Consider the following 20,839-nt stretch of genomic DNA (forward strand, 5'->3'; position numbering starts at 1 on the left):
ATTTCTTTCCCCTTGAGCATGGACTGGTCTTAATAACTCACTTGTAATAAACAGAATAAGGCAGAAATGACAGCGTGATTTCGGAATCCATTTTTTTTTTTTTAAGTAGGCTCTGTGCCCAATGTGGGGCTTGAACTTACAACCCTGAGATCAAGAGTCACATGCTGTATCTACTGAGCCCGCCAGGTGCCCCAACAGTGTGATTTTTGAGGCTGGATCATCTAAGACATTGTGGCTTTGGCCTCTCTCTCTTAGATCACCTGCTCTGGGAGAAGCCAGCTGCCATGTCATGAGGACACTCAAGCAACCCTATGGAGAGATGCACATAGTGAAGAACTGAGGCCTCTTGCCAAGAGCCATATGAGGCAGCCATCTTGGAAGCAGATCCTATAGCAGTCAACCCTACAGATGACTGTAGCCCTAGCAAGTATCTTGACTGCAGCCTCAGTGGGAGGCCTTGGGCCAGAACTACCCGGCTAAGCCAATTTTTGACCCACAGAAACTTTCAGGTAATAAAATGTTTGTTGTTTTAAAATATTAAGTTTTGAGGTAATTTGTAGCTAAGAGAAGCTAATACTCTTTGCCTCACTTGACCACTCCTCAGGATGTAACACTGTCTAGCACTCTCCCCGTCAGTCACTGCTCTTGCAGAGCACCGTCCAGTCACTGCTCTTGCCCTTTGGCTTCCAGGAAGTATTCCCTCCTAGGTTTTCTTTTAGCCTCCTGGCCAGTCTGTTCACCCCTGGAATACCAATACTGCTAAGGCTTCTACTATCTTTATTGCTATCCCATCACTTACTGACTTTAATCACACCCAAGGATAGTCCTAATTAAAACCAAAATTTTCATTCCAGTATCTCCTACCTATACCTTTCTCCTAGGCTTCCTAATTGCCTATTGGATAACTCTATTCAGATGTGGCCCCTGGTTCCTCATACTTATCTGAAACAGAATCATCTTTCCTCTCTCTTCCTCATCCTCCATCCTCACACCTGACCCTCCTCCTGTAGCCCTCACAACACTGAGTGGAACCTTTGTTCTCCCAGTTGCTCAGGTCAGAAATGTTGCTCCCAGCCATCCTAGATTCCTCCTCACTTGCTGCTTTCAGGACCTTCAGCATTTGACTCCACCCAACATCTTCAACTTTTCCTGTAGGTTTTTCCAGGTTTACTTAATTACTTGTGGTTTCCAAGTGATTCTTGCCACTTGAAGTACCCGTATGGCTTTGCACATGTCTCTTTCTAGAATTTAGCTTTCCACCCTTGACCTATTGGCTTTTTAATTTTGATAAGTTCTCCTTTCAGACTTTAGGGCAAGTGTCTTTTCAGTGTGACTATGCCCACAAATCTCTGTACTTGCATTTAGCACTGTACTTGCAATTCCTGAATTCCCTATCCTTTTTGTGGGACAGTTCTCCATGGAGTTTCTCCGGGTCTTATGACTTCTTTTATCCCAAACTATCTTTTCAAGGATGTCTGCATAGCGAACAGCCTTGGAAGATAGAGATAGTGTCTCCTTCTGGGGCAGAGTGAAGAGGTTGGGCAGGTTTACAGCAGCGGCTTGTGAAACAGGAGGTTTTTTCTCTCTTTCTTTCTTTTTCTTTTTTTGTAAAATAGGTTTCTTAAATTCAGGTCCTCAGCTGTGACACAAACACTTACTGTGCACAGCTTCCACATGGGCTGTTCTGCATCACCCCTGGGGACAGAGAGGGCAAGGGGAACTAATTCAAACATGAACCTATGTTGCTTGCCATGCCACAAGTAATAAAGTCTTTTGTCTCTGAGTCTCATGTCTTCTGCCAGCATTTATGAACCTATAAAACTATGGTAGACTAACTTGCTAGCTTGCAAGTGGAGTAAAATCTTGGACTTTTCACGGTTCTGGATACCTCTACACACACTTGACCATAAGTGCCCTGAGAGCAGGAAGTGCAGCTGAGTGTGCTTTGCTTCCCCTGTGGCGACACAAGGTAGTTGCTTATAGTGGTGGCTGCTACTATTGCTGCTTCTAAAGGGCTTTGAATGAAAGCACTGGAATATATTTACTGACTACAACTTTGAAATAAATTGCCATGACTCTTCTCCTGGTCATTAGGTATTCTGTACATTCCTTGGGTTCCTGGAGGTTAAACTAAAGCCTAAGGTCTGGGTTCTGTGGCACAGTGAAATTCTCTGGGGGTTAAAAATACTACAGATAGTTCACATTGTGAATAAGCCCTACTGCAGGTAATGGAGGTGGCTGGGCACAGACTAGGTTTTTCAGGGAAGGCGGTGTGTCAGGCTGCATTTGGGATGAGGTATCAGTCTTTGCTGTTAGTTTCACCAAAGCATCAAGCACAGCCAAAGCAAACAAGTTCCCAGTAGAACCAGGCTGATTTCAGCGCAACCTGTCTGAGCTTGAATGAAGGCATTAATTAGTGTTTCTGGTGCCTGAGCAAAGACTCTTCCTTTCTTCTAACCTGTTACAGGAGTAGTTCCAACCATAACCAGGCAAGTTTTATGGCTGAGCTTACACATGGGAGGGAGTCCATCAGGATGCACCTCCAATCTGGGTTTGCCTTGTGGAAATCTCTCTGGTTACCGTCTGGTTTAGGAGGAGGGTGGAACTTCCAGCAGCATTTGAGTTAAGCAGAGGTGGCTTTCAGAGCCAGAGGGGATGGGGGTTGGGAGGCTTTCCTCATTGTGTGCGGCTGAATGGCTACTAAAGACCACTTCGTCTCCTTTAAACTTGCCATTTTAGTGATGAGGAAACTCAGATACAGTAAGGATAAAATGCTGAGATTGCTGATGGATTCCGGGGCTTCAATTGACCCTATTTCTATCTCATTAGACGGCTCATTTTTTCTTGTTCTTTTAGCTCCCTCACTCTTCCAGCACACTCAAGGAACTTGAGCGCAACATTCTACTGCCTCGTCAGCAAGATTCCTAAATTTTCTAGCAGGCTTGACTCATCAAGACAGCTCCGGTTCGGTGCGTGTGCAAAGCAGCCCTATCCCTAAGCCAGGAGGCGGCGACAAAAGAGGAACCCTAAGGGCTAGAAGCGAGGAAAAGGGGCGGGGCACCCTGAGGCCGGCTCCACTTAGTTCTGGGCTGGTCCTCCCACCGCGGCCTCTGCGATGGGAGACGGTCTCTGCAGGGTATGGGAAACACACCCCTGGAAGGAAGTTGGAGAATCGTACGTGACCCCCGTGCTGCGCAGCCGCGCCCAGTGGCGCCGGGTCCCGCGCGGGCGCGCGCCTGACGCCCCACCCCATCCATGAGGAGCGCGCGCGGGGCCTCGGCCCCATTCCCCGCACGCGCAGTCCCTACAGCGCTGCCTCCGCCGTTCCCCGCCCCCTCTCCTCTAGGGTTGCCCTCGTCGCTGCCTGACCCGAGGTCCAGCAGCCTCTGCCTTTCCGGCCCCCGCCGACGGATAGAAGCAGCCCACCCCGGGGCCGGGTGTGTCTTCCGCCCTCGTGGCTGTTCTGAAGCAGGTTGGAGTGGACAGCGGGCGGCGTTGCGGGGGCCGGCGCGGCGGACAGCCTCGGGGGCATCGGCGGGGTCCTGGCGGGGGGAGGACAGGGTTGCGGCGGGCGGAACGGTGTCTCCTTCACTTCGCCCTCCAGCCGCGGTAGCTGCAGCCCAAGCCTGAGCGAGCCGAGCGGCCTCAGCTGCGAGCAGAGCGGCGGCAGCAGCCCCTCCCAGGAGACCACCAGGTACGCCGCTGTCGCGTCACTTGGCCGCCTAGGCCCCGACGACCAAGCAGGACGCCTTAGCCACACTCGGGGTCGGCCCTGGCTCCCTAAGATGGCCGCGCAGCCCCGCGGCTCTTCGCCTCCCTGTCTGAGACCCCCTTCTGGCCTCTTGTCCCTAACCCCCGCTGACCGCACCTCTTGTCCCTCCAGCAGATCACCTCTTTCTGTGGCTTCGCCATGGCGACCTATGGACAGAGCTGCGCGCGGCGTAAGTAGAGCAGAGATGTCTGCGGGATGGGGCGGGGTTGGCTGGGAGTCGAAGCCTGTCCACCGGAAAACCGCATCTTCTTTCCCCTAATCTTTCCAGGGGCTTGGAAACTCGCCCCTTTCGGTAGCCGTTCCACCGTCTGACTGCCTCAGCTCTGCGGAGGAGGGGCTGGGCTGTGGGATTTCAGATAGAGGGACTAGGTCAGGGGAGTTGGTCTGTGGACGCATCACCTCCACCCCTTGAACGTGCCTTTGACGAACTCGAAAGCAAAAAGTTACTAACTGTTGGATTCAGCCTTTGGAAGATTGGGTCAGTCACTTTTTTAGAGGAAGTAGTAACCCCCTTGGTGAGAGCACAAGGTCATTACACGTGCTCCTAAGGGCGTGGACGTGCTCTGTAGAATGAATGAGCTGGTATAACCATCACAGATTGCTTGTCCTTAAGCCGCATAGCATTGGCCAAGGACTTGAGTGCCATATTAATATGCCTAAAGTGCTTTTTGATAGTTAGTTGATGTAGATGCTTGAGTGAATCCTAGATTATTGTGTTTTTGTCTAAATTCTAGTATTTAAATTAACGTGTTAATTACCTATCTCTTCCCACTCCAGAATATTGGTTTCGAACTCAGGGAGGATACTAAGAGGTCTATTATGGGACAGGGCCTTGTTTCAGGTTTTGGTTTTAGATCACTTGGTTAAATCAGCCTATCCCAGTGAATTTTGGCAGAGATTTCTGTGTGTATAGATATGTTTATGTGTATGTGTTTGGCTCTTTGTACTAGTTGGGTCCTAAGAGGTGAGGCTGTAGATACTGTGTAAATTTAGGAATAGAAAGTCTGTTTTTTCTGTTTTGGAAGGAATTGCCCAAGTTTATATAGCCACTTACTGTGGTTATTCATTTTAGAAATAAAGCTTTATTGGTGATATCTCTTTCACGGATCATTAGAATACATATAGTTAGTGTAGCTCCTGGTGGTATCAAAAGAAAACATCTTCAACAAGTTGGACTGCTTCAATTTAAAGATAGCAGTGGGTGATAATCTAGTTCCTGGACAGAAAGTGGGAGAACAGGAACCTTAACCCTGGAATGTTTCTTCCCACCAGCAATGTGTATTCCTCCATCATATGCTGACCTTGGCAAAGCTGCCAGAGATATTTTCAACAAGGGATTTGGTAAGATTCTTTTTTTCTTTCCTTTTTTTTTTTTTTTCCCTTACCCGTCCCCGATCAGAAGTGAAAATGTGTTTGGATTGCTTGAGGAAGTTAATAATTTTTTCAAATTGTAAATATCTTGCTGTGTTGGTTTGTTTACTAGATACATTTTAGATAAAATTTCTGTTAAAATAGTAACAATCCACATCTTTCTCCACCCCAGTTTCCTCTATTTTTTTTTTTTCAAACTGTAGTTCATGGATTTTATCTATAAGAAAAAAACAGCTGTGCTTTCTTCATTTCCTTCAGATACAGCTTAGGTCTTGAGTGACTAGAATTATGATGTTTAAAGTGTTTTTGCTTTGGCAGTGGTTATTCCTAGTGGTTTATGGATTTTTTCAAATGAATTTGGGTTTTCTTCTTGAAGATTTTGTTCCACATACACCCCCTCTACTTTGGATTATTCTTCCAGTTACTTAGTTGATTAATCCTAAAGGAAGATCTCTTTGGGATAATTGTTCTAAATGTCTGTATTAAATAAACTATTGGTTATTCCAAGACTTAAAGTTAATTTTCTGATCTGATATTTAGGTTTTAAAATGGTTTGAAAACCATTTTTTGTGCCATATATACACCAGAACACTAGGCAAAGCTGCATGAGATGTTCTATGCTGTACATGTTAGTTTACATAGAGTAATTAAAAATCTTTTCATTTAAATGTTGTATCAACCCACATTTTTATGCTCCTTTGAATATATGAAGTTTTTCTGTTTTTTATGTGATTTCAGCTATTGGTATGCATTTTTTATACAGAATAATCATTTCGTTATCTTTTACTCTCTACTTGAAGGTTTTGGGTTGGTGAAACTGGATGTGAAAACAAAGTCATGCAGTGGTGTGGTGAGTGTTAGATATCTAATAAATCCTGATGAACTGTTAAATAATTTTCCTTTTTCTTTTTAAAAAACATTTTTAATGTTAATCCATTTGAGAGCAAGAGCGTGCGTATGAGTGGGGGAGGGTCAGAGAGAGAGGGAGACACAGAATCTGAAGCAGGCTCCAGGCTCTGAGCTGTCAGCACAGCCCTACGCCGGGCTCCAACACACAAACTGCGAGATCATGACTTTGGGATCATGACCTGAGCCAAAGTCGGCCACCCAACCCACTGAGCCACCCAGGTGCCCCCTGCCTTTTTTGTTTTTCAGTGTTCATTCATTTGTTTGTTAGAAGAGAGAGCGGGAGCATGCGCACGCCGTTGCATGAGCAACGGAGGGGTACAGAGAGAGAATCCCAAGCAAGTTCCACACTGCTCTGATGCAGGGCTTGAGCTCTGTGAGACCCTAACCTGAACTGAAACCGAGAGTCAGATGCTTAATTGACTAAACCACCCAGGCGCTGCCCTGTTTTGAGATTGCTTTGGGGATGGTTATGTGTGTGAATACTGACTATTAACTGGTTATTTTGATAAATCCTTGCTGTAATTGTTAGCTCCCTTAGTGCATATAACTGATATTTATTAAAATTTATCATATTGTAGTTTCTTAATGCACGGACTTGGATTTCAGGGGTATTATATTGGTCACATCTGTCATTTGGCTTCTTTGGTCTGTAAGGAAGCCCAAGTGTTCACTGGTTGTGCAGCTTACCTGCTCAGAGTAATAGTACAGAGCAGTGACTTAGTGTTTGTTTTTGTGTTCCCACTCTTTAACCTCTTGAAGTCCTATATAAGCACTTGCTGTGCACTTGTGGCGTCACAAAAGCCTTCTGAGAAAAATGAAGACTCAATCCTTGTTTAAAGAGCTTGTTTATTGCTGGTTGGAGAGACAAAATAAACTTTAATCTGGAGAACAATCAGAGAAGTGTATCTAGTACTAGATTGATTAATCAAAATCTTTGTTGGAGAGAAAAGGCTTTTTGTGGACAGCGGTTAAGGAACGCTTTACAGAATTAGGTTTAAGATCAAGAAGGATGTATATGGGTTGGACTCCATACAGTATGTTTTGTTTCCATTTAATGTGTAACTCAGTGTGGTACTGCTCTTGTAGTATGTACCTGGCCCCAGATAAGTCCCTTTAACAGCTCGTTCTGTTTTCTCACCTAAACTTGCAGAGGTGTCCAGTTTGCTCCAGAATGTAGAAGCCTTAAGTGTTTGGTGATGGAGTGAAAGGTGTAAGCTGTTCCAGTGATGTCATCTGGTCCAATTCTGGTCCCACATGATGATCTTGATTTTGTGTCTTGAGGATTCCTTGGAGATATAGATATATACACACACACACACACACACACACACACACACACACATATATATATAGGCTGGCTCATAACCTATAGGCTGATGGATGGCAGTGGGTGGAGCCTCAAGAGTCATTGGTCTTTGTCACTCAGGATTAAAAATAGCTACTTCCACATATTCAGCATTCCAAGTATTTGCTAGAAGAACATGCTCCATATGTATTGTTTTAGTAATGCTTTCCTTTTGTGTAGAGCACAGGAAGATGTGCAGAGCTTTCACAGTGCCAGTCCAATTTAATCCTCCAAAGGTAGATCTTGTTAATACAATTCAGGAAATTGAGACCCAGAAAAGTGTCTTCTTCAGTGTTACTCATTTACTAAATGACAGCCAGAACTGGATGCCAGGGCTCTTAAATTTTACATCCAGTGTTTTTTCCTAACAATCCAGTGCTTTTTAGTATGGGCACTGAGTGCCAAGCCTTGACTTGAAATTCCTGTTAAAGCATTTTACATCAGGAGATTGAGTCCATCTCACTGCAGAGCAATAGTTATACAAATGTTCTGTTTTCTAAGTGAGGGATGATTGGCCTTTTCTTCCACTGATATATTTTTGATATTTCCTCACTCTTGCAGGCATCACAATTTCAGGTTGAGTTCTATGAGTTAGATTAGCTGTCTTCTTTAGACTTGGCTTTCCATTGGCCAAAGTGTGTAGCCATCATTAGCAGACAAATTGTGAATCAGAACACTCAGTAGGTATTTTAATATTTTAACTTGGAAGTTTGCCTGTCTGTATAATAAACTTTGAAAGATTATTAGGTTTTTGGATTTTCTATAGCAGATTGTAAATTTCAGTAAGGCCTCCATATTATGCCTTCCTTTCCAGTTGGTGTGCAATTAGGGATTGGCAAGTTACTTATATTTGCTGCAAACATAAGATTATGTGGTGTACTTCAAATTAATACCTGTATTAGATTGTTTTCTCTACTGATATTATCTATCATACATAATATAGTTTACATCATGCATGATAAAACCAGTTGTAGAGCAAATCTTTTCCTACTTTGTTTCGTTTTTAATGAGAATGTGAAAGATGTTTGGGAAGGTATGAAATCTTAGGAAAACTTCATCTCAGAAAAATAGAATATTGGGGTTACCAAAGATTTTAAATTTTTTCTTATGGCATGAATTCTTCCTACACTGGAGTGCTTTCTGTTGTAGGAATTTTCAGGAAACATTTCCTAATAGTGTGTCAGTTATTATAAATGCTCATTTTAGTGATGGGAGGGCATCTATGATTAACCATACTAACCTTCGTGTTTTATTTAATATCAGGCAGAAAGGAAACAGTGCCAAAACATTCATTCCTCCCCGCCACCTTCCCTGATTTTTAAATTCCAAATAAAATTACCTTAGTGGAAGTTTCCTTAAAAGGTCTACAGTTTGTTGTTCATTTGAGAATTAGATACAGGTTAACTTGTGATTGACTGGTTGGAAATGTCCAGTGTATGTAAGGTGGCAGTTAGTAACTGACAGGCTAATTTGTTCTTGTGTGTACTCACAGTAGCAGAGGATAGGAATATTTGGAAAACTAGAAAAAAGGATTAGTGAAATTACTGTATTTTAGTGGGGTTTTATGTAAGTTAGGCAGTGATTCTTCTAGGCTTACAAGAAAGTTCATGAAGTCATTTATTGTCTTACTAGGAATTCTCAACATCTGGTTCATCTAACACAGACACTGGTAAAGTTACTGGAACCTTGGAGACCAAATATAAATGGTGTGAGTATGGTCTGACTTTCACAGAAAAATGGAACACTGATAACACTCTGGGAACAGAAATAGCAATTGAAGACCAGGTAACATTTTGAACATGTGTTTTAGTATTAATTTATTTTTGTAATTCAAAAAGGAAATAATGATGAAAACAAATTCTTTTTCTCTCAAAATAGATTTGTCAAGGTTTGAAACTGACATTTGATACTACCTTTTCACCAAACACGGGGTAAGCATGTACAGACATTTTTATCTGCTTTAAATTTCGTTTTTATTTTTAAGTAATCTCTATATCCAGTGTGGAGCTTTAGCTCAACCCTGAGATCAAGAGTCGTATGCTCTAGCAACTGAGCCAGCCAGGCACCCCTTTATCTGCTTTAAATTTAAAAGCATTTCTGTATATTTAGGAAAGGTGCACGTTTACTGTTTGATAGCTTCCTTAACTTCCTTGTGGTGGTGAATTTCTGTTTTTGCCTTTGGAAGATGATGAGTACTACAGTCGCTATTGTTGGCTTCCCTTCAAATATATGCCTCTTCCCATTGTGGCACTAACTTGGGTAATTAACATGTTTCTAATAGGCTTTTGTGACTGATTGCCAGTCGTGCAAAAAGCAATCTTCTGATGGTGGTAGAAGTCCAGTAACTCCATGTTCCCTTGTTTTTTAGCTCACTGAGCTGTATCTCCTTTACCTCTTAGGGTTATCCTGCTACTGCTTTTACTCCCCATTTATGCTGCAGTTCATAAATCCCTCTTGTGCTCTCTGTGCAGAGGTTGAGTGTGTAAGGCTTTCCCACTGGCACCAGTTTTAAGTCAGTTTGTTCTTTTTCCAGAAAGAAAAGTGGTAAAATCAAGTCTTCTTACAAGAGGGAGTGTATAAACCTCGGTTGTGATGTTGACTTTGATTTTGCTGGACCTGCAATCCATGGTTCAGCTGTCTTTGGTTATGAGGGCTGGCTTGCTGGGTACCAGATGACCTTTGACAGTGCCAAATCAAAGCTGACAAGAAACAACTTTGCAGTGGGCTACAGGACTGGGGACTTCCAGCTACACACTAATGTGTGAGTATTTCCTTTGTGGGTTATGGGGACATAGGACCTGGGAGTGGTATTGATGTCACCTGTCATTTCTTATGAACCCAGGTACAATCTAAAGGATTTCTCTTAAAAAAAAGAAAAGAATTTCTGCCTTTTTAAAAGAAAGTTTCTTTATTTATTTTGAGAGTGTGTGTGCACACATGTGTGGGAGGGGCAGAGAGAGAGAGAGAGACAGAGAGACAGAGAGACAGAGAGACACAGAGAGAGAGAGAATTCCAGGCAGGCTCCACGCTGTCAGTGCAGAGCTCGACTAGGGGCTCAAACTCACAAACTGTCAGATCATGACCTGAGCTAAAATCAAGAGTCGGATGCTTAACCACCTTAGCCACCCAGTACCCCTAAAGGATCTCTCTTAACACAAAAAGATCATCATCCTTAGGCATTTCTGGGTGCCCTTAGAAGTGTATAGTAAAAAATGTTAGTCTGACTTTTGGTGCTGAGAGAGTAAATGTTTAATTTATATGAGGCTTGATGTGCTCTGGAGTTTTAGAAAAGGCTAAGATGTTGCCAAATTACCAGTATGTTTGACTTGTCTGTGATATCTGAGGTGCTGAGTTGGTAGGATTGCCTAAAATGAATGGTGTTTTTACCTAACCCAAATTAGGTATGTATGTTGAAAGGATTTAAGAATTTTTCTCCCTTATAAAAACAACGGATTATTAAATAGCAGAAGTACAAAGAAGAAGACCAAAATTTCTCATAATCCTAATCCTACCATCTAGATGTATAATCTTTGTTACCTGATAATGTTTGGGAGTTTTCTTATATGTAAATATAGAAAATATGTATTACAAAGCCTGGTTTATAATCCCTCCCGTACTACCTCAATACATTTTGATAATTTTATTGTAGCATTCTACAGCATGATTATTAGTGGCTGGGTGGTAATTAATTCTACTGAATGATTTATCATGATTTGTATGACCTTACTTTGGGGCATACATTGGAATAAAGACCTTTTAAAACACGTTTTCAGTGGAATACTAAAGACCCATGTGAGCAATATAACTATAGCATTGTTTAACTATAATTCTACAATAACAGCTTAGTGCTGTAGACATTACAGTGTCTGTTTTAGATTTACTAATTTAAAGTATCTTACAGCAATGATGGGACAGAATTTGGAGGATCAATTTATCAGAAAGTATGTGAAGATCTTGACACTTCAGTAAACCTTGCTTGGACATCAGGTACCAACTGCACTCGCTTTGGCATTGCAGCCAAATATCAGTTGGACCCCACTGCTTCCATTTCTGTGAGTACTGCTGTGGGCTTAGAGTGGGCTCTTTGCTTGTGGGAATTCATCTTTGGGTAGATTGAATTGTATTGAAAGTTTGAACCATGGTTCACACGATCCCTAGTTTACTCCTAGATTGGAATTAGAATTTGTAATGCTGCATTTTCTGTGGAGACAGTGTTAGAAGTTTGTTACCAGGTCATAGTTTGTTTAACCTCAAAAGCTGCTCAGTTAGTGTGGATAATAACCCTGAGCTCCAAGCCTGTCTAAGCTCAGGGAAGCCAGTGTTTTGGCCCCAGGCCAGGAGTAATAGCATTTTAATTGTTACTTTGTCTTTCTATAGGAAATAGTAGTACTATGTTAGTTGGACTCTGTCTTTATGGTTAACAAAATATCTTTAGATTTGATCTTCAGGGTCTGTGGTACAAATGCTGTTTTGCAGGTGGAGATCCCAAAGCTTAGAGAGAGAAAGGACTTTCCTTACTGCTAGGCCCAGAGCAGAAGGGGTAGAACCAGGATTGGACTTGTACATCTTTTGATTTCCCTCCTGGCCAGGGTGACCACTAGCTCATCCTGCTTTGCCTGGGACTATTCCAGCTTTTAGCATTAAGAGTCCTGCATCCCAGGGGCACATGGGTGGCTCAGTCGGCAAAGTGTTCCACTTTGGCTCAGGTAATAATTTCACGGTTTGTGAGTTTGAGCCAAGTGTCAGGCTCTGTGCTGACAACTCAGAACCTAGAGCCTGCTTCGGATTCTGTGTCTCCCTCTCTCTCTGCCTCTCCCCGCCAGCGCTCTATCTTTCTCTCAAAATAATAAACATTAAAAAAAAAAAAGTCTTGCATCCCAAGGACTCCCTTCCACCTGTTCTTGGTTAGTTGGGGTGGATAGCCATCCTAGTCCTTTTCTTAGGCTTTTTTTTTTTTTTTTTAATGTTTGTTTTTGAGAGAGAGAGACAGACAGCTTGAGCAGGAGGAGGGGCAGAGAGAGAGAGGGAGACACAGAATCGAAAGCGGACTCTAGGCTCTGCACTGTCCGCACGGAGCCCGACTGGGGGCTCGAACCCATGAACCATGAGATCATGACCTGAGCCAAAGTTGCACACTCAACTGACTGAGCTACCCAGTCGCTTTGCTTCTTTGCTATTTCATCTTTCAGTCATAGTGGGTTTAGGGTAGAAGGGCGTGTGGTGTCTGAGAGTGTAGAGGCAAGGCACTGGCTCTAGTTTGAGGCACATTAGCAGCTGTTCCTGTGTGTCAGTTGCTTACAGGTCAGGCATTGCCTATACTGTATGTACTGGGAATGAAAGGAAGTTAAACCTTCCTCGAGAGTTATTTCTGTTACGTAAAGTGATCTTCATTCCTGAGAACAATGTTTTGATAATTTAGGCAGTTAAGCTTTAGTCTCACTCTTAATTTATGATAGCAGTTGTAAGCAGAAAGAATGAGAAGCACCCAGAATGCTTTTCCCATTGGCAAGGCGCTGATTCATTTATTTTTCCCTTCTGTTTCCATTTACACTGTAGCAGTAAAAACCTTAGGATTCACACAACACTATCCTCTGGTAGCTACATTGCTGTTCTTTTCAAATGTATGTCCATGGCACCATCACAGATTTAATGCCAGCTGATGTAGCTCTCTCATAGTCTAAAATGGGAAGGCAGTTTTGGCCTGTGTGCCATTGAGTGACTCCTGGGGATTAGTTTGGAAATACATCTAACATTTCTAGTGCCCCTGTGCCCCCAATCAAGCATCACCCTGAAGAAGTATTGCCCATCACAGTTTGATGGTTTACTTCTATTCTGAAATAGTAGAAACTTGTATCCAGTTTTGTCTGAGGCTCTTAGCTTGTTGGGCACAAGATGGTCACTAGTGGGGCATTTCTTTCTTAAGACCAATAGCTCACTTGGCCATTGGTGGCTAGTGAAGACTTGGCTGTGTGCCGAGTGAATGTAAGTGCCTTTTATGTGACTTCTGCTTGTAGGTACCTCGTTTCTGTCTCTGGACTGGACTGTTTTGATGTTACACATTACAAGAGTGTAGACATGAAATAATTTCCAAATCTGTTTCGATCCTAGAGGTTGTTTGTCACCTTTTTACAACGAAGAAAATTGGGTCCTACTGATAATCTGACTTTGAGTTTAATGGATAAGAATTAAGTGGCACCAGGCTGTTGTTTGGCTTAATAACAATATTGAATTTTATTTCACATGTGAATAAAAAAGCAGAAAACTTCATAATTGCATGATAGGGAAACCTGGAGGCCCTTTGTCTCTCCGGAGATTCAAAAACTTTACAGCTGTTTTTGTATTTTATTTTAGGCAAAAGTCAACAACTCTAGTTTAATTGGAGTGGGCTATACTCAGACTCTGAGGCCTGGTAAGTGTTCTTGATACGTAGGATTTTTTTGATGGTGTTTCAAAAATTATTTTTTATTTCTCAGCTTCTTTGTAAACCTTTCAAAAAAAGTACAATGAACATGTTTATCTTTTGCCACAATTTTTTTTATTCCTTTTTTTTTCTTTTTCTTTTGCTGGACTGTTTGGAAGTTGGAGCTGTCTTGACACTTCCGTAAATGCTTCAGCATGCATCTACTCAGAACAGGAATGTTCTGCTCTCCTACATAACTCATTGCTTTCATTGTTTGGTCTCTGTAGTCTCGTTTACTTTATGTACTATTTTGAGCCTTGCTATGTTTTCTAGAGCAGTACTTACCAAATTTTAGTGTGCGTGAATCACCCGGGGACTCATCAAAATGCAGATTCTGAGCCCATAGATCTGGATGAAGGGTTCTGTCTTTCTAACAAGCTCTTGTGTGATGCCAGTGTTACTGGTTCTTGGACCACATTTGAATAGCAGGTTCTAAAGCACTTGGAACTCTGCTCCCCCCCCCCCCCCCCCTTTCAGATAGGGATTTTCCCCCAGACTTTATTTTGGCCTTTTGGAAACCTAAAGGAAAGAATGGTATGAAGAACACCCATATGCCCTTAGCTGCATTCACCAGTTAACATTTACCACATGTGTTTTCTCTGTCCATGTCTGCATACATAATCCTTTTTTTCTCTATATGCCTTTAAGAATTATTTGTTTTGTAGACATGTGAATACACCAGCCCTAACATGCATATCCTGAGATTAAGACATTTTTCTTCCTAACTACAATACCACTGTCACAGCTAAGGAAATTAACATTAATTTAGCAATACATAATAGTCTATACATGTAGTCTATATTCTGTTTCCCCCACTTGTCTATTGTAGTTTTCCTTTCCTGAGTCCAATTATGATTTTCCTTTGTAGCATATTGAATATTATTATATTTCCTAGAGCACTTTGAACTTTATTAACATTTTTACGCTCTGTGACTTTATCTCTTAAGTTTCTGAATTCTCTTGTATCTCTGATACTCCTAAGTGCCCCTCTGGTGGCTGGCACTAGTAGGTCATCTGACAGGCTGAGGAGGGACAGGCAGGCTATTAAAGATTGCAGACTTTCGAGGTGTTCAGACAAATCATAGTTGCCTGCTTTTGTTTACAGGTGTCAAGCTTACACTGTCTGCTCTGGTAGATGGGAAGAGCATTAATGCTGGAGGCCACAAACTTGGGCTTGCCCTGGAGTTGGAGGCTTAATCTAGCTGAAAGAAACCTCTGGGAATGGATTATCAGAAGATTTGGCCTTAATATATTTCCAGTGTGACCGACCAGCAGGCTTTTTCCCCCCAAGAAGGTGATCAAAACAAAGGATGATCTAAACAAGAGCTGTATTTTAAATATTTAGACAGTTACTTGTTAGCTGGTTTCTAGTTGAATTGGTTATCTATCTAGTTACCAATGCTGCAGTCGTGCAGTCACCTATACATTATTTAAATGTATTTAACTGTTAAATGCGCTACCCACCAATAATGAAATAGACCTTTATGAAAACTGTGCAATTGTGTGCATGTTTGTTTTTATGTTCTTATTAACATTGAAAATTGCCATTGAATGAGATGGATCAGTGGAAGTTTTAAGATGAGGTTAAAAAATTTTGTTAAATTCAACTATTAGAGTTACTTTTGGTATCCCAAAACATTACAGATTATGAATAAAACAAGTATACATAACTAATGACTCCAAGTATTTGCAGAGTTAAACATTTGCCAGCTAGGGTCAAATCTCCCTTGTATCTAGTTAGTACTTTATTTTTCTGGTGAGCATTTTGCTTTTTACCTAAATCTGTGCCATTAAGTCCTCTGTCCCTAAAGTAACTCCATGAGCTTTTTGGACACAATAAAATAAGAGGATATATGCCTTTATATCTTCAGTTTGTAAGTTTGTCCAAAATTCCATTGGATCACTGTTGACCCCAGAAGGGAGTGGAGAGTAAGTGATGAAGAAAGGAAGAAGGGATGGTGCTGAAGGTTAGCCACATACACCACACCCCTGCAAGCTATCGCTGTGGAAAATGAGCTAGGCCATAGGTGGGATGGGACAAGGTATAGGCAAGTGGAGTGGGGTGTCTGTAACCAGAGGAACTGAGAAGAGAATATGTGGGCCTCGGTCAGATGTCAGTCATTTCATTCTAGGCAGACACTGACTGAAAGGGTCGGGCTTAAGTGTGTGAGACCAGAAGCCGTGCCATCAGGTTTTGTGGCCACTGGCCCTTAATCTGCACTTGGACTGAATGATAGAAATTAATAGGTGATTCTGGTTGGAATAGTAGGAAAGAGCAAGTGTTTTGATGGGAGGAGACAGTTTGAAGAATGTGATCAGAGTTTAAGAGAAGGGAGAGATTTGTTCACATTGAAACTACTAGACCCAGTGTACCATTTGAAGTCTGAGAGAGAACAGATAAGGAAATGTAAGTACTTTCAGACTCACTACCCAAAAAATGATACATGCTGAATATTTCTAGGTCAGAAAGAATCTGATGAGAGATTAGAAACCCAAGCAAACTTTCCACACTGGGGTGATAAAAAGGCTCCTTCTGGGGCGCCTGGGTAGCTCAGTCAGGCATCTGACTCGATTTCAGCTCAGATCATGATCTCATGGTTATAGATTGAGCCCTGCCTTGGGCTCTGTGCTCAGTGTGGAGCCTGGTTAGGATTCTCAATCTCTGCCCCTTCCCCCCATTTGTGCTCTCCTCTAAAAACAAGGGGTCTTTCTGATCTTACTGTGTTTGTCTTGAGGGACTGGCAGAAATGGCCTGTATGAATAAGACAGGACTTAATGGCAGAAAGTTGGAATTTGAGCCATTTGAGAGACACTGTTGCTAGGTTAAAAAAAAACAGAAAAGATGTCTGTAAGTTAGGTGTGAAAACACCTCATGCTTTTGGGATACACAGGAGAGGTGTGAAGTAGCTCAGCAGACCGCTGAGAAACTGCTGGCAGTGCTTGGTGGGAAGGAACTGGTCACAGGCCTGGCGACCCCTGAAGCCTCCTGCTGCCCCTTAGTTAACCAGTGGCCTTCCCTCATGTTGTGTTTACCTGGTCCAGTGCTCAGGACTGGGTGTGGCACAAGTGAGCTACCAGTTTGTCAAAGATCTATTTAAGAGTAAATTGGGCCTGTTTACCCATGTGCATCTTTTTTTTTAAACATTTATTTTTGAGACAAAGCATGAACGGGGGAGGGGCAGAGAGGGAGACACAGAATCTGAAACAGGCTCCAGACTCTGAGCTGTCAGCACAGAGCCCGACGCGGGGCTCGAACCCACGGACCGTGAGATCATGACCTGGGCCGAAGTCAGACGCTTAACCGACTGAGCCACCCAGGCGCCCCTTCCCCATGTGCAACCTTAATAGGCTTTAATGTGTGGAGAGACAAGGGTTGGTTCACACCCAGAGCCCTGTGGGTTAAAATGTAAGGTACGTACCAAGTTTAGGATTATGAAAGTTGCCTGTTACGGTCTCCTGTGGCCTTGTTTCTAGTAGCCTCCAGCCTCATAGCACCCAGGCCTAACCAAGTGGTGGCAAAACCTGATTGTCTTCTAGGCTGATGCCATTTCTGCCTGAGGCAGTGTTAGTGGGAAGAATACTTCATCTGTGGCCTGGAGATATCTTCCTAGGGGATTAGGATTAGGGAGGTTTAGATGAGAGAAGTGAAGCACCTGGCTTCCCTCCACCTCAGCTCGTAGATGTTGGTGCCTGTTGGTGCCGGACAGCCTAACCATATCTTCATCTTCCTCTGGGGAACTTACTTAAAACCGCAGTACTGATGGTCTCCTACCTGTTGGCCTGTCTGCTTCACACCTTTCTGGTCAGTGATCCCACTCAGTCCCTCACCTTTCTCCAGCACTTCAGGGGGAGGACAGGATATATACTCCAACCTTGTGGTCCTCAGGTCTAAGTCAAGTGGCCTGGTTTTCAGAAGTGATGTCCACTGACCAGAGCCTCCACTGTAGAGGTGAGATCGAGCTGACAGTGCTGTGAAAACATGGGCAGATAGCAGAACCAGCATAACCTGTGAAAGTACCCAGCCACAAACCTGGTCAGCTGTAGGGTCTGTTTCCTGTTGTCAGACTCCAGATATGGTCTCCCAACCAGTCCTAGCTGTGCCAAACAAGAGCGTCATTCACTTGACCCTCCTAGGAAGCTAAGTAGGAGGGAGACCAAGGCGGGGCTCTAGCCAGCATCCTGTGGAATGGAGGCAAATCCGAAGAGCTGGGATCTCTGAGCCACTGTATGTGGCCAGGTCAATCAAAACTTTATATCTTGCCTCCTGTCAGCTGGAGGCTCCTACTCAGGCTTTAGCCCTGGTCCCACGTGGTCCTCAGGACAATGCCACGGAGGGGATGACGCCTATGACCTCAAGGCTCCCTTTTGCTGAAGAACCTGCCAGTGCTGGGCCCTCCCTCCCTACCCCACTTTAGAGCCACGTACGGAGGCTGAGAAGATCTTGTCCCAGGCCCCACTTTATTGTCGAATTTAGAACTCAGGGTTGATGTCTGGGGTTCCCAGGTCCCCTCACTTGAGGCCACTCTCGGGGGGCCAGCCCTAGATCTTGAAGGCTAAGGTGAGGCCGTCGCCCAGAGGCAGAAGGCTGATGTGGACCCTGGCGTCCCGCAGGATGCGCTCGTTCAGGTTCCGCACGCACTGGGCCTCGGTGTCCCGCGGTTGAGGCTGTAACACCTCTCCGCGCCACAGGACCTGCGGAGGGGCGGGGCATCATGGAGGAACAGGGCCGAGGAGGAGGTGTCTAAGCAGGAGGCGGGGTGAGAGCTGGAGACAGGACCCCAGGGGGAGAAAGCACTGGGCGGGGCTTTGTGGCATGGGGGCGGGGCACAGGGAGGAGCCAAGGGAAAAGATGGAGACCCAGCCCAGGAGGGCTCTCCCCCTAGTCTATCCCTTACACTGAGGACGGCGAGGACTCCTCCAGGGCGCAGCAGCTGCAGGCACCGCTCATAGTAGGCGGCACAGTTCTCCTTGTCCGCGTCCACCACGGCCACGTCGAAGGTGCCAGCTTCGCCCGCGGCCAGGAGCTCGTCTTGAGGGGGGAGCGGGGGCGGGGGCGGGGGGTAAAATAGGTCTTGAGTCCGCAGCCCAGGTGGTCAGAAGCCCCTGCCCAGGCCTGCCCAGGTGCTGTGACCATTCAGGGACTCTGGTCTGGAGGGGCGCCCTGCCACCCAGCATGTGGCCGCATAGGTGAGGCCAGGAAGCAGAGGACTGTCACTGCCTCAAGCCCGCCCAGCAGACCTGGTCACTAGCTCACGCCCAGTCGTCTCACTTAGAAAATGGTGCCAAGGCCCCTTCTACTCCGTTGCTCACCCAGGGTCTCCAGGGCGGGCTTCAACCGAAGGTCGATCTTGTGTTCCTCCTCAGCCTGCGGAAGGAGTGGGGTCACAGCCAGCAGGTCCCTTCTCCTAGGGCTGGGAGTGGTCAGGCTCCAAGGGCCTGATGAGGGCCTCAAATGTGCAGGACACTCACCTGCCTCCACAGGGGCCGCCCCAGCTCCGGAGGCTCTGGGTTCACCTCGCAGGTTATTACGCGCCCGGCCGGGGGCAGCGCCAAGGCCAACGCTAGGGCTGAGTAGCCTGTGAAAGTGCCTGTGGGCAGGGACATGGACAGGCTCAGGCCAGAATGGGGGACATCCTGGTGACTTAGGCTCCCAGTGGTCCCAGCCGTGCGCCCTACCCAGGTCCAGCGCCTTCTTCGCCTTGATGAGTCGTGCCAGGTTGGCCAGAAGCTGGGCCTGCTCACAGGTCATCATGGAATCTCCCTGCGGCTGCTCCAGGGTCAGCTGTGCCGCGGTGGTGGAGGGGAGAGGGTCGCACCACCACTGCCAGTCACCCAGCTCCGCCCCGTGTTCACACCCCCTCCAGGTGCGCGGCTGTGGGCGTGGCCTAGGGGGACTGGCCCTCAGGGAACGCCCACCGCGCCCCGCCTGTGGTGTCCCGGAAGCCCGGGGAGCTCCAAGGCCCAGCCCAAGGTCACACAAGCACGTGGGGCCCGCTGGGTCCGAAGTGGGCGCCTGTTCCCGCCCCTGGCCCTGCTGACCAGCCGTAGGCTCCGCAGCACCGGATGCTCCCGCATGGAGCGGCTCAGCAGATACTGCCAGAGGGGGCTGTCTTCAGGGGGCAGCAGGCGCTTCTCTCGCCGGGATCGCTCCGGATGGCACCGTCTCCCTGCCAGGGAGGGGTCCTGGGTCAGGGTCTGGGACTCCGGGGCGCCAGGGCTGAGCTTCAGCCTCAGCCAGCCTCGCGGAGTCACGGGCTCTGCTCCCGCACCTGCCCCGCCTGCGGGGGCTCTGCGGGAGGTGCCGCAGGCCCCGCCTTACTCACCCAGGAAGAGGCCGGTGGCGAAGGCGGCGCCCAGCGCGGCCGAGCCCAGGGCCAACGCGGCGGGCACAGAGAGCCGGGGTGCGGGCTGGATCATGGTGCGGCCAGGAGGGAGCGACGTCCAGGTCACTTGGCTTGGGCTTCTGCGCCCGCACTGGGACCCGCCTGCCTTCTAGTCTCCGCCTTGTCCCGGTACTGCCCGCAGAACTGCGGTCTCGAACGCCATCTGGCGGCCGCACAGCTTTACTGCAAGCCCCGCTAGCGCGAGCCGGGCGCCACCTGGTGGCTGCGCTTGGAACTGCGCCCGGGAAGGGGAGCAAGCCTGCATCTGGGGTCTGGGCTTTCGGTGCGGGTCCTCGAGGTCTACGGTCCTGGGTCAGGGAGGTAGAAATTTGATGCCCCTCCTGGGTGCTTCTTATTATCGCTGCTGCTTCTGCTGGGACCCTGGGGCATATGTGGGTGGGTGGCTGGGCCGCTGGCGTAACAGGATAGTAATTTGCACGAAGTGATAGAAATTACAGGAGTTCCGAGAGGGACTGAGAGAATTAGGGGAGGCTTCCTGTGGGAGGTGAGTGAGGGTATCCGGTTGAAGGACCCGGTGTGGGGACAAAAACCACAGGAGGGGAGGCTTGAGAGTCCAGAGGCAGGTCTTGTTGATGGGG

General features: G+C 45.9%; 2 protein-coding genes across 3 annotated transcripts; one reads left to right on the forward strand and one right to left on the reverse strand.

Annotated features, from left to right (window-relative positions):
* The first annotated feature begins 3,573 nt into the window (after nt 1-3,573).
* VDAC2 (voltage dependent anion channel 2) lies at nt 3,574-15,356 on the forward strand. Of its 2 annotated transcripts, none has more exons than XM_049645258.1 (10): nt 3,574-3,694; nt 3,884-3,941; nt 5,045-5,113; nt 5,944-5,993; nt 9,030-9,182; nt 9,276-9,328; nt 9,931-10,158; nt 11,299-11,449; nt 13,749-13,806; nt 14,963-15,356. In XM_049645258.1, exons 2-10 carry the CDS (start codon nt 3,911-3,913, stop codon nt 15,052-15,054), a joined length of 885 nt encoding a protein of 294 aa, XP_049501215.1. In that variant the 5' UTR covers nt 3,574-3,694; nt 3,884-3,910; the 3' UTR covers nt 15,055-15,356. The 2 variants fall into 2 exon arrangements, with proteins under 2 accessions (XP_049501215.1, XP_049501216.1); XM_049645259.1 differs by having other exon boundaries at nt 3,887-3,941.
* COMTD1 (catechol-O-methyltransferase domain containing 1) lies at nt 15,238-20,289 on the reverse strand. Its single transcript, XM_049645260.1, has 7 exons — nt 20,181-20,289; nt 19,897-20,024; nt 19,534-19,639; nt 19,327-19,445; nt 19,168-19,222; nt 18,753-18,886; nt 15,238-18,549 (listed from the first exon to the last, which is right to left on the reverse strand). The coding sequence occupies exons 1-7, from the start codon at nt 20,272-20,274 to the stop codon at nt 18,397-18,399; spliced, it is 789 nt and encodes a 262-aa protein (XP_049501217.1). The 5' UTR covers nt 20,275-20,289; the 3' UTR covers nt 15,238-18,396.
* Between the last annotated feature and the right edge of the window lie 550 nt (nt 20,290-20,839).

This window comes from Panthera uncia, chromosome D2 (assembly GCF_023721935.1).
Source record: "Panthera uncia isolate 11264 chromosome D2, Puncia_PCG_1.0, whole genome shotgun sequence".
In the NCBI taxonomy this organism is placed as follows: domain Eukaryota; kingdom Metazoa; phylum Chordata; class Mammalia; order Carnivora; family Felidae; genus Panthera; species Panthera uncia.

What these genes read in the sequence shown, in the direction of transcription:
- COMTD1 (XM_049645260.1), bottom strand. Translation starts at nt 20,274, where the DNA reads ATGATCCAGCCCGCACCCCGGCTCTCTGTGCCCGCCGCGTTGGCCCTG. An exon ending in CGCCACCGGCCTCTTCCTGG is followed by an intron (nt 20,025 to 20,180) that starts GTGAGTAAGGCG and finishes CCTCCCTGGCAG; the next exon opens with GGAGACGGTGCCATCCGGAG. An exon ending in GAAGAAGGCGCTGGACCTGG is followed by an intron (nt 19,446 to 19,533) that starts GTAGGGCGCACG and finishes CCCTGCCCACAG; the next exon opens with GCACTTTCACAGGCTACTCA.
- VDAC2 (XM_049645258.1), top strand. Translation starts at nt 3,911, where the DNA reads ATGGCGACCTATGGACAGAGCTGCGCGCGGC. An exon ending in TTCCAGCTACACACTAATGT is followed by an intron (nt 10,159 to 11,298) that starts GTGAGTATTTCC and finishes AGTATCTTACAG; the next exon opens with CAATGATGGGACAGAATTTG. An exon ending in TACTCAGACTCTGAGGCCTG is followed by an intron (nt 13,807 to 14,962) that starts GTAAGTGTTCTT and finishes TTTTGTTTACAG; the next exon opens with GTGTCAAGCTTACACTGTCT.